This window comes from Cibotium barometz, chromosome 20 (assembly GCF_041138505.1).
Source record: "Cibotium barometz isolate CiBa-2024 chromosome 20, ASM4113850v1, whole genome shotgun sequence".
Taxonomy (NCBI): domain Eukaryota; kingdom Viridiplantae; phylum Streptophyta; class Polypodiopsida; order Cyatheales; family Cibotiaceae; genus Cibotium; species Cibotium barometz.
The window spans coordinates 32,244,339-32,256,450 of NC_141065.1; the positions used below are offsets into that span (position 1 = coordinate 32,244,339).

Consider the following 12,112-nt stretch of genomic DNA (forward strand, 5'->3'; position numbering starts at 1 on the left):
TTACTCACCGGTCTTGCTAATGTAGAAGAAGGATGGTTCCTTTTGCATCTGTGTGGATTACCGGGTCTTACTATCAATGCAAATCAAGTTTTGCCTAAGCTTTAGCCGGTGATTTTTAGATTAGAAGTGTGATGCAAATAGTCGTCACCCAAGCCAAGAGCAATAAGAGTGGGTATCACGAGGTGCGTGTGGTACCACAAGATGTACACAAAAAGCTATTTAGGACGTCATTCGGACTATATGAGTTTTTGGTTATGTTGTTTGGTCTCACGAATGGCTGGTCATGTTCAATGGAACGATGCATCACATTTTCAATGCGAAAAAGAGTGAATTATTCCTTTCCAAGATTCTCTATTTGAGGCACATTAGATCGAAGGATGGTGTTAGGATGGATCTTGCAAAGCTTGAAGCCATTCGGAATTGGCGTGAGCTATCTTCCGTACATGGAGTACGAAGCTTTTTGGGCTTATGCTCTTATTACAGGTGTTTTATTAGGCACTTTACATGGATTGCTTTCTCATTGCATGAGCTCACTAAGAAGAAGGCAGTCTTCAGATAGACAGTTGATGAAAAGAAGGCATTCATTTGCCTCAAGGATGCCATTATAAGTGGGCCTGTGTTATTCATTCCCGACTTGCAGAAACCTTTCTGTGTGGAGAGTGATGCATTTGGAAGTTGCATTGGGCTTGTCCTAAATCAAGAAGGACATGCCGTAGCTTGTGAAAGCCGTCATTTGCATGATTGAGAGCTTCTTTGGGCATCTATGATAAGGAGTTGTGTTAATTCTTTCTATCTTTAGCGGTGCATATGCCCTATCAACTACCTTTTTGTTGTAATAATTCTTTCTATTTGTTATGATCCTTGGTGCTAGGCTTCATTATGGCTGAGTCTGTCTTGTATCTCCGGAGCTCTGACAGAAACTCAGTACACAGACCTTGTATGAATGTAATTATGTATGTTGTGTGTGTGCGTTGGAGGTGTGTGTGTGTGGGAGCATATATTGATACCAAGTTCTACACCCACTATTGGGCACTGATGACATTAGTGGAGATGTTGTAGTATCTAGTCCATACTATGCATGATGGAGTTGATGGTTTATTGTCTTGTGGATGACTACCATGAGGTTATAAATTGCACCTTCTTATAAGGTGAATTTGGGCATCTTCTTGGATTCATCTAGGTATATCTTCGTGCTGTATTAGCAGACATGTAAATTTCACATTGTGGAGTTTTCGTCCAAGTTGCACCCAATTGATATTGTTTTAATTCTTTCTGTCTTTAGTAGTGCATATGCCCTATCAACTACTCTTTTGTTGTAATAATTTTTTCTATTTGTTATGATCCTCGGTGCTAGGCTCCATTATGGTTGAGTCTGCCCTGTATCTCCGGAGCTCTGACAGAAACTCAGTACATAGACCTTGTATGAATGTATGCTGTGTGTGCGCGCGCGCGGGGTGTGTGTGTGTGTGGGAGCATATATTGATACTAAGTTCTACACCCACCATTGGGCACTGATGACGATAGTGGGGATGTCGTAGTATCTAGTCCATACTATGCATGATGGAGTTCATGGTTTATTGTCTTGTGGATGACTACCATGAGGTTATAAACTGCACCTTCTTATAAGGTGAATTTGGGCATATTCTTGGATTCATCTAGGTATATCTTGAGAAGGAGTTGTTGGTTGTGATTTATGCCTTGACTATTTGGAAACACTACCTTCTTTGGGCTGATTTTATGGTCAAGACAAATCATCAAAGTCTTAGGTACTTCTTGATGTAAACAAAGCTTTCAAAGAAGCATATGAGGATGGCAAACTTTTTGTCTATGTTTCATTTTCAGATTATGCACACTCGAGGAAAGAAGAATGTGGTGGTAGATGCATTGTCCAGAACGCCATATGTGGCTGCAGTGTTAGTTGCCTCACATGGGGACTTGTCTGCCATGTGTGAATTGTACCATATAGATGTTGATTTTGGGCATATATGGACTGATTTAGTGGCTGGATATGCACATGCCTCCTATGTGATCAAAGAGGGGTATCTCGTGAAGGATAACTGCCTATGTGTTATGTCAAACATGAGGCAAAAGGTCATTGATGAGTGCCATGGTCCTCCATATGAAGGACAAAGGTAGATTGTCTACTATGCGCATGATTGAGCGTTACTTCTTTTGGCCACGTATGTGCAAAAGATATAGAGGCATATGTATGTGCATGTATCACTGCCAAAAAGTCAAATTTGATAGGCAAAAGGCTCTTGGTTTGTATCAATCTTTGCCTATTCTTACATAGCCATGGGGAAATATTACAATGGATTTTATCATGGATTTGCCTCGTACTCAACAAGGCAAAGATGCTATTTGGATCATTGTTGATAGGTGTAGCATGCAAGCACACTTCTTGCTGGTCAGGAAGACCATTAATCTTGAGCATATGGTGAAGATATTTGTGCACAAGTGTTCAAACACCACCATGTTATGCCAAAATCCATTGAGAGGGATAGATCCGAGGACTACAAGCCTCTATTGGAGAGCTTTGTTTGACAATATGGACACTAAGCTTGACTTCTCGTCGGTTTTCATCCCCAAACGGATGGGCAAAGTGAGGTTGCAAATTCAGCTGTGTTGGATCTCCTCAAATGCTGTGTTGTAGATCAAAAAATAGCCTGGGAGAAGTATCCATTGCTGGTGGAGTTTGCATACAAAACCTCAGCGCATGCCTCCATGGGAAAGGCCTCGTTTGAGATTGTTTATGGCAAAGTGATATTGCTGCCCATCCTATGTACTAAGGATGAGATCTTTGCAACTGATGAGTATGTCAGAGATCTTGACGTTGTCTTTGCACAAGTGCAGACAGCCATTGCTTGTTCATAGAATAAGCATAAGAGGGTTGCCGTGACAAGCATAGAAGAGAGGTGGACGCCAAAGAGAATGATTGGGTATTGTTGAAATTTGAGAAAGCAAGACTCCCTTAGAGGCTAGGAAAGGAGGGAGCATGCCCTAAGCGCTCTACCAGGTATTACAGACCTTTTAAGGTGATCAAGCAGATCAACGAGGTTGCTTTTCAGCTTGCATTGCTCGATCATTTAAGGATTCATAATGCCTTTTATGTGAGTCTATTGGGGAAGCATGTGGGGCCAGAGCCATAAAAGCGTGTCATGGAAGCTGATTAGCTAGAGGAAGTTCTTCAACATAAACAGTAGAAGCTAGGGATGTCATCATTTGGCCAAGTGGTCTTTCCCTATTTCGTGCCAAGGTATGGGAGGCCATTTGTATCGCCCATACTGAGGCCAAGACTTGTGTCACCTACGGGAGGCGAGGCCTTGTGTCACTTGTAGTGTGGCCAGGAGGTGGAACCCACTTTGAGGGCTCTTGTTTTAGACAAGTGGTAAGTATCATTCACTTCAAATACCGGGCTGCCCACAGGCTAGTGCCCGAGGCCCAGTTCCTTAACTCTTGTCCAGCCAGCTTGGTGGGCACCCTCACTCCCTTTCTCATCCACGTGAGGCCATTTAATTTCTTGGGCAGCGCCCACCCTATATTTGAGGGGGGCACTGCCACGTGGCCGGGGGGGGATTAGACTCCTTCCACCTCCTCTCCACCAACTTTCCCTCACGATTGCCCTCTCTCATGCTATCTCACTCTTGGCAGCTGGCACATCATTCCAAACTCTCCTTCTGCAAAGTCAACTCTCTCTCAGGGGTGTTCTTCTTGGGTCCTGTGCTGTAGCCGCCTACTGTACCTGCTGTAGTCTCCTACTGTGCCTGCTGTACCTCACCGTGTACCTGCTGTAGTTGCCTACTGTACCTTACCGTGTACCTGCTGTAGTCGCCTACTGTACCCATTGCAAACCATCTTCTTCCTCACACCAGTCCTGTTAGTGTATATCCTAACACCTCCAATGCACAAGAAATCCACTGTTACTACTCCTCCCACACTTTGCATGGTGTCCAGGATGTGTCTTTGCATGCTCACACTAGGGAGGCTTGAACCATGCCAGTGGACTGGGTAATATTACACTACACAAAAGCATCAAAGAATGACGGTGTTGGCACGGTTTTCATGCCTATCTGGGCTTGTCTGGTGCCTTTTTGTAGCAACACGAGGATAGAGTGTCTAAAGAAGATTTTCTTCAACCCGTAATGCAGTTAGCTATGCTATTGACATATCAGTCTGCACTTGCATGTAGCCTATTTGGCACTGTGCCAAATCTATTCAAGCTGTTTGAAATCATCTCGTCACAAGTGAACACCATTCTGTGTCCAAACCTGGTACCACCGAGCATTCGGGTGGTCAGCAAAGGGTGGCTTCTCCTCATAAAGGAGGCTGTATATACCAGAGCCAGTAGACGCACCCACGCAGTTAAAATATGAGAGTGGAGCATTGATTTCCAACAAATAAACATCTTCCCAATATCTGGAGTATACTATAGTAGGATGTCTTGGATTGATCTCGTTGATTGCTGCTGTTTGGGCTACTTTTGAGGTGTTTGGGCTACTTTTGAGGTGTTTGGGCTGGTTCTCTTCACTTCATTTATTGAAGTTGTGTAGAGTAGGGAGGGGGGATTCTTTTTACAGACCTTAATGTGGTGGGCTAACTTGCATCAATTTGTGTGAATTGCATTCACACGTGATGTTTTGGTAGGTGGCCTACTGTGACCTGTTCAAGGCGCCTTCCCTTACTCTCATTGCCTATTTTTCTCCTTTATACAGCTCATGGATAATTGGCCAAAACCCTGTCTTGTAGCATTATAATGACATGCAGGAACTTGTTATATGAAGCGATGAATGAGTATTGGAAGCCTCTACCTGAAATCTTCCTTGTGTGTGCAATCTAACCAGTTTCATTTGTTAAATCCTTGTGGGGTCACAAAGCGCCATCCTTGTCGGTCATGTACACCACATTAAAAGTATTTTGCCGCCAGTGATAGTGCAATTGGGAATTGTTAGTAGAATGTAGATTTGGAGAAAACTTGCACAGCAATGTAGATGGTTTGCATGCCAAAGAACCCTTATTAAGGGCTCTCCTTTGTCTCCTCTATATGAAGATTCCTTGAAAGGAGTTTTTTTTTGGGAATAGCCGGGGCTGAGTGGCATTTTTTAGTAGAGCACCCTCTTTTTTTTTGAGAAGTGGATTTGTATGGTGATCCATTTTAGTATCCATGTTCTCACACTAGTCTAGGCATCACATTTCATGCACCTTCTTCTCCTACTCTTGAGTGTCGTTGACATGAGTGGGGGTGCAGTAGCATGTAGTTTATGCTATTTGATGGTTTGAAGCTTTCTGAGTAGAATTGCACTTCAGTTTTTTTTTTTAAAATTTAAAATTTGGGGATTAAAAAAAAAAAGAATCCATACTTATGTCCTTTTAAGTTTAAACCTTTTTTTTTTTGTAATAATATCACAACTGAAAATAGTTCTTTCAATCTCTCTTCTCAGCTGCTGTTTGCCTCCCAAGGTAAGGCAATGCACTATGCTTTTTGTTAATTATTTATCTAGTGTGGACATTATGTTTCATCGTCCATCCGATTTTTCTTTCTATTATACATCATGGTTGCATCTGTACCATTTAAATATTGAACATTTTCTTTCTTTTTTTTTTTTCCAACATGAAAATCTGATGGCATTTGCTTTGCAGGTTTCCCTTTTAAATGTTGTGGTTGAGCTGAAGAAATGCTGCAACCATCCTTTCCTTTTTGAAAGTGCTGACCATGGCTATGGAGGTGATGCAACAATGAATGACAATAGCAAGGTACAACGCTTGGTGCTGAGCAGTGGAAAGCTAGTGATACTTGACAAGTTACTGTCAAGACTTCGGGAGACTGGTCATCGAGTGCTTATCTTTTCACAGGTACACTGTTTTTTTTTTTTCATTTCACAAGAATGTTGAATTTTTTGGGCAATATTATACTGCATTCTTGGGTATCTTATGAGACACCTTTGTAGTGCAGATGGTTAAAATGCTGGACATTCTAGCCGACTATTTGAGCTTAAGAGGCTTTCAATTTCAACGACTAGATGGCAGTACACGGGCTGATTTACGGCACCAAGCTATGGAACACTTCAATGCACCAGGAAGTGATGATTTTTGTTTTCTGCTGTCTACTCGGGCTGGTGGGTTGGGAATTAACCTAGCCACTGCTGATACTGTTATCATCTTTGATTCTGATTGGAACCCTCAGAATGACCTGCAGGTAATTGCTTTTAGTTGTTACTCAGCTGTAGGGATATTAAGGCTTTCAAATTATCGTCGGGTTCTCTCTCTCTCTCTCTCTCTCTCTCTCTCTCTCCGTCTTTGTTCATATATCTATTATCATCCAAATATCTACGTCTATGTTTTTCCTGTTTTCTGATTTTGAGTTGTTTTTAGAGTCAGGTGCGCTGTTGCATTTTCTTTGTCTTCAAAGGTGAAGCTAATGGTTGTCTCAATTTGGTAGACAGATCCGTCAAAAAGTACAGGAACGAACAGAAGTATCTGATCTATGATGGTATGGTTTGCAGGCAATGAGTCGAGCTCATCGTATTGGTCAGCAAGAAGTTGTAAATATTTACAGATTTGTGATGAGCAAGAGTGTGGAGGAAGACATACTTGAGCGCGCGAAGAAGAAGATGGTAACTTAACATACATTACTATGCTAATGAACCTGAAGAAAGGTGTAAATAAGGAAGTAGCTTAGCTGTAAGCTTTATTTTATTGTAAAGTTGCAGGCTCATTTAGTAGATTCTGTGACCTGAAAGACTTGTGAGATCTTGAGTGGAAAGCTTTATTGAAAGTTATGTGAATATTGGGATCTCATGAGCTTTGATGGTTATCATGTTTACAGGTTCTTGATCATTTGGTGATCCAGAAGTTAAATGCTCAAGGCAGGTTAGAGAAAAAGGAGACTAAGAAAGGGACATCCATGTTTGACAAGGTACCTCAGTCCAATTAGTTAAAGTATGTACCTTTGTGAAGTGTACTCTGCTAAATGTTTTCAAGATCCTCCATCGATTTGAATCTCCAATCCAAGCCAAAGATGGTAGCTTTTGTGAAAAGCGTTTGGGATTGATATGTATGTGGTTACGGCACACCAATGCTGCATAGGGCTTATGAAGCCGCTCAGAGAGTTGAAGGCCAAGACAAGAACTTTTATCATTTCTTTGAGGTGCTTCAGTCGTTGTAACAAGTTTGTACTGAGGGGGATTGGTTGATGAAGTGAAATCTTTGTAGGTCTTAAAGGTGTCGATAGTTTTAGTTTAAACATAACATGCATTGCAAGTTGGGTTGGTATAGAGAACCCCAGCAGCTGCACTTAAAAAATTTTCATGTCAATATCACTCATAGTCTGTCATGCACATCGGGTGCTTTAGTATTTGAATCCCTTGTGCCATGAATAGCTAGTAGGCAGGCTTTGTCAAATGCAGTGAAAACATGTTTCCTCTTGTTACTTAGTAGCACGGTTGTTTCACCATTCCACCTGTGACCCCATGAGTAGGTCTGAGCCATACTCAAATGGACATCTTTATAACTCTGATTATGCTTATTCTCACATGGTTTTTAAAGGAGTCGTGTTCACTAGAAATTTTAGGTGAAGCCTGGAGTGCTTGCTTTGGTCAACAGGAGGGAGGAGGCTTGTGAGGGTGTTCATGTTCTTATATCTATTTTTGGTTGGTGCAGAATGAGCTTGCTGCAATTTTGAGGTTTGGTGCTGAAGAGCTTTTCAAAGATCAGAAGAATGATGAGGAGGCAAAGAGCACATTAGAGAATATGGACATCGATGAAATTCTGGCCAGAGCTGAAAAAGTGGAGACCAAGGCTGCCGATGAAATTGAAAGAGGAAATGAGTTGCTCAATGCTTTCAAGGTATTGTTTCCTTTTGTTGTATTGCTTGAAAATATTTCTTATCCCAAAACTTAAGGGAACTATCTTTCCTCATAGGTCTTATGGACTTTAGGTTAAGAGGTCAACTCTGCGTATTCATGGGTCATGGTATATATGTTTACTGGTATTAAATGAATAAGTTTCTGTATCTGTCTATCCTTGTGTGTGTGTGTGTGCGCGCGCGCGCGTGTGTGCATGTGGTGTGTGTTTGGGGTGTGCGGTAGACCTGCCGAGTGCGACCTGCCGTCCACATCTGTGCGAGCAACCTTCTGTGCCGCTGTCTGCGTTCATGCGCGCCTTGCTTCGCCTCTCTTGTTCTTAGTTGCTACCTCTGCTTCCGCCTAGACTTGAGGCTTGTGTGTGTGTGTGCGCTGCCTTGTGTGTTGTGTGTGTGTGTGTGTCTGGACCTTAATTGATCGGCGCGAGTGTGTGTGTGGGCTCGCCTGTGTAACCTGCTCGCTGGGACCTGCTTGCCTGTGGACCTGCTCGCCTGTGTGACCTGCTCGCCGGGACCTGCTCGCCTGTGGACTTGCTCGCCGGGACCTGCTTGCCTGCGCACGTGTCTGAGAGAGAGTAGATTCTCCTTACGCTTTTCCTCTGGCTGCAGCTCTCACCTGTGTGTGTGTGTGTGTGTGTGTGTGTGTGGTGTGTGTACATACGCGTGTGGCGTCGCTGCTCGACTCTGATCGCCTGCGACTTACCTGTTTCTGATCTTTACCCGCCTGTTGGCCATCGCCTAAACCTGCTGCTGTTGAATGCTTTTGCTGCCGGCTGGCCTCCCCTGCCTTGCCTCTGATAGAAGGTTAATTAGTCGCCTCTTCTGGTTCTGCCCAGCCTCAGATCTTCTGTGTATGTGTGTGTTGTCATCTTCAGTTGCCCTCTGCCTCTTCGTCCCTGCTCTGTGTGTGTGTGTGTGTGCAGTTCTGGGGATTATAGAAAATTTGAGGTGTGCATAATGGAATCGCCTGAGCTGGCCATTTATAAGCGTCGGAAAGCAATGAACACCTCGAATTTGGATGCCATGTCTTTGATTAAGGAATGCCTGCATGAGGATTTCGAAGAAGCAAGATGTGCTTGGGAAGGACCTGCTCCAGTCACAGAAGTGCGTATTCCGGTGCAGGAGCTCATGGATCCGGTTGCGCAGTATGCATTGAATGCAGTGATTCTCTTTTTCCCGGGCAAGATGCCTAGTGCACAGGATGTGGGACAATGGGTTGATTTCTTGCTTAAGCGTCAAGCAGTCCGGGGTGTTTATTTTGGAGCAAGAGGATTCTATGAGGTCTTGTTAGCAGACATGGAAGCTAGAGATGCTTTGTTGGAAATGTCTCCCCTCTTCTTCAATACGCAAATGACTCATGTTCTTCCCTGGGCTCTTACAAAAGATTATCAGAGCCTTATTCGACATAAGTGCCCGGTTCGGGTTGAAGTGGTGGATTTTCCTCGTACTTGGCGTCATTTTCTTCCTTTGTTGGCTGCTCAATTGGGCAAAGTGATTTGCCCCCCCAAGTTGGATGCCAATACAAATCGTTTTTGTATTCTATGGGACATTGATCTTCCTGCTCCTATGGGCATTACCGTTGATTCTGGGGACACAGTGGTCGGAAAGCGACCATTCAAGCTTAAATGGGGGAAATTTGCCAATTCCTGTTTTCGCTGTGGCAAATTTGGTCATATGCAATCTGAATGTTCTGAACCAAATCTACAACCCCCTCCTTCGGCTGTCCCTACCCCTCAGACTCCTCCTCCAGCGAAATCTTCCCCTGAGGCACAATCTAAAGGTGCTTCTGCATCCACATCAACAACTGGACTAAATAAAGGTAAAGGGAAGCAGTCTCAAATGCCAAGTGTTCCTGCTTCCCCGAACATCAAAGACAAGGGCAAAGAGAAGCTTCCTGCTATTCAGGCGTGGATAGTACCCAAGAAAACTGTCAAAGCACGTACTCTACCTTCTTCTCGCAATTATGTGCCCCCCTTGAAGAATGTTGCTCAGCAAAAACTGCCTTGTAATGATAACTCTTCCTTGGCTCAGGCCTGGGATAAAGTTGTTCGATCCTATAAGGAAGTAGTTACAGGGGGCACGGCTTCAACGTCGGAAGGCCATCACTTGTTTCCTCCACATTCGAGTTTTGATTTGGCAGCTGATGTTTCTGCGACAGATGCGGATGTGTCCATGGGCACGAGTTCTTAAGCTTTCTGTTGGTTTTCTCGCCCACTGTATATACCATTTAAGATGCATAGTTCTATACATTGCATTTCATATAATGTGCGCGGATTATGCAATCAGGATAAATGGAGGCTAATCTGGCACTATGTACATACTTGCAAAGCAGATATTGTTGTTCTTCAAGAGCATAATCAGCATAATTTTGCAGGGCAAACTTCCTATTTTGCGGGATATTGGATAGCTTATGCAGGATCCGCTGGATACTCTGGAGTGCTGATGCTTGTTCGCCATGAATTATTTCCCATGTTGGTATTCAATGATCCAGCTGGCAGATGGATGATCGTTCAATGTATTATCAATGGGGAAGTTTTTGAGTTTGGTGGTGTGTATGCATACACAGCCTCTACTGACAGGGCTCGTTTGTGGCATGCCATCTCCCCTTATTGTTGGCGTTCTAATGCATTTCTTTGTGGCGATTTTAATAATGCTCCAAATCATGTGGATAATACTACTGGACATTCTCACATGCTTCATGTGGAACGACAAGCTTGGGATCTCTTTCAGCACACATGTAATGCCTTGGATTTGTGGCCTCTGTTGCAAGCCAATGATCTAGGATTCACATTTCAGCATAACGCTCGATCAATGTATCGTGCTCGTCTGGACCGATGGTATCTCTTTCAGATGCAACAGTATGATGATTTTGTATGTGATATGTGGATTGATTACTCCTTGTGTCTCTCGGATCATGCTCCGATATGCTTGAAAATACAATTCGGTTCATGTTCTGCCAATGATTCATTAACTAGAAAGAGACTTCTGCATGTCAATAATGCTTATCTTAAGCATGAGGTTTTTCGCAATCTGATTGTGGATATTATTTCGCCATTGATCTCTCAAATGCATGTTGATATGGACACAGCATGGTTTCGTTTTGTTATGCGGGTTCAATGTGTGATCCAGGATTATGGCAGACACTATTTATCGCATTTCAGAGAGCAAGTTCAACAGGCCAAAGGCACTTGTCAAAGTTTGATGCATCTGGCTAACACTTCATCTCTTACTGAAATCCAGATGACAGAGTTGCTTTCTGCTCGTGCTTTGTTGCATCGTAATGATGAGAGAAAATTGGCAAAGTGGCAGACTAGAGCTCGCCAAAAAGCTATAGCGGATAAAGGATGCACTTCTAAACAATTCTTTCGTCATTTACATCTTTCTAGGCAGTCTCAAACTATTAAGAGGATTAAACTCCCGACTGGTGATTGGACTACCTCTCGTGTGGGGCTTGCACGGGCCATGGAATCTCATTATGGCAAGATTTTTGAGGCCTCTTCTCTCACGCAGGAAGGTCGAGAGGCTCGTCGCTTGTTTTTATCTCAAGTTGCACCGATTTTATCGGCGCACCAGGCTCAACTTTTGGAAGCCGCCTTCACGGAGACAGAATTGTATGCCAGTTTGTGTGATTTGGGCCGTTGGAAATCTCCCAGTTGGGATGGGCTTACTGTAGAATTTTTCTTGTTGTTCTGGCACTACCTGGATCAGCCACTATTGTTAATGATAAACAGGGCATGGGAGCAACAGGTTTTGCCTTCATCTTGGAAAGAAGGCTTGCTCAAGTTGATTCCAAAGCAAGCACTTTGTGAAGAGTTCTCGCAATGGAGGCTGATTACGCTCATGCCTGTGGTTTATAAATTGGTGGCTAAAATGCTTGTCAATAGACTTAAAGGGTTTTTGCATGATGGTTTGCATCCATCTCAGTATGGCTTCATTCCACGAAGGCAAATTACTGATAATCTAGCAAATGTCATCATTGGCATGGAGTATGCGAAATACACTCGACAAGATGTATTGGTCATGCAGGTTCACATTGAAAAGGCATTTGACACTGTTCTTTGGGATTACATTGCAGATACCATGCTTCGGCTGGGATTTGGGCCTAAGCTATCCTCTGTGGTTTATTTCTTGTATGCTGACAGTACCTCTGCCGGTTTGTTGGATGGTTTTCTCACAGATCCTTGGCATTTGGGACGTTCAGTAAGGCAAGGTTGTCCTCTCAGTGCTTTGCTTTATGCGATTGCTACTCATCCC

General features: G+C 43.4%; 1 protein-coding gene across 5 annotated transcripts in view; it reads left to right on the forward strand.

Annotated features, from left to right (window-relative positions):
• LOC147627793 (protein CHROMATIN REMODELING 5-like) overlaps positions 1 to 12,112 on the forward strand; it is a 109,517-nt gene that overhangs the window by 82,573 nt on the left and 14,832 nt on the right. For all 5 annotated transcript variants that reach the window (XM_086814766.1, XM_086814769.1, XM_086814768.1 and 2 more), the window contains exons 19-23: positions 5,638 to 5,850; positions 5,951 to 6,193; positions 6,501 to 6,611; positions 6,824 to 6,913; positions 7,657 to 7,842. In XM_086814766.1, coding sequence (XP_086670892.1) covers positions 5,638 to 5,850; positions 5,951 to 6,193; positions 6,501 to 6,611; positions 6,824 to 6,913; positions 7,657 to 7,842 — 843 coding nt within the window. The remainder of the gene's footprint in view (positions 1 to 5,637; positions 5,851 to 5,950; positions 6,194 to 6,500; positions 6,612 to 6,823; positions 6,914 to 7,656; positions 7,843 to 12,112) is intronic.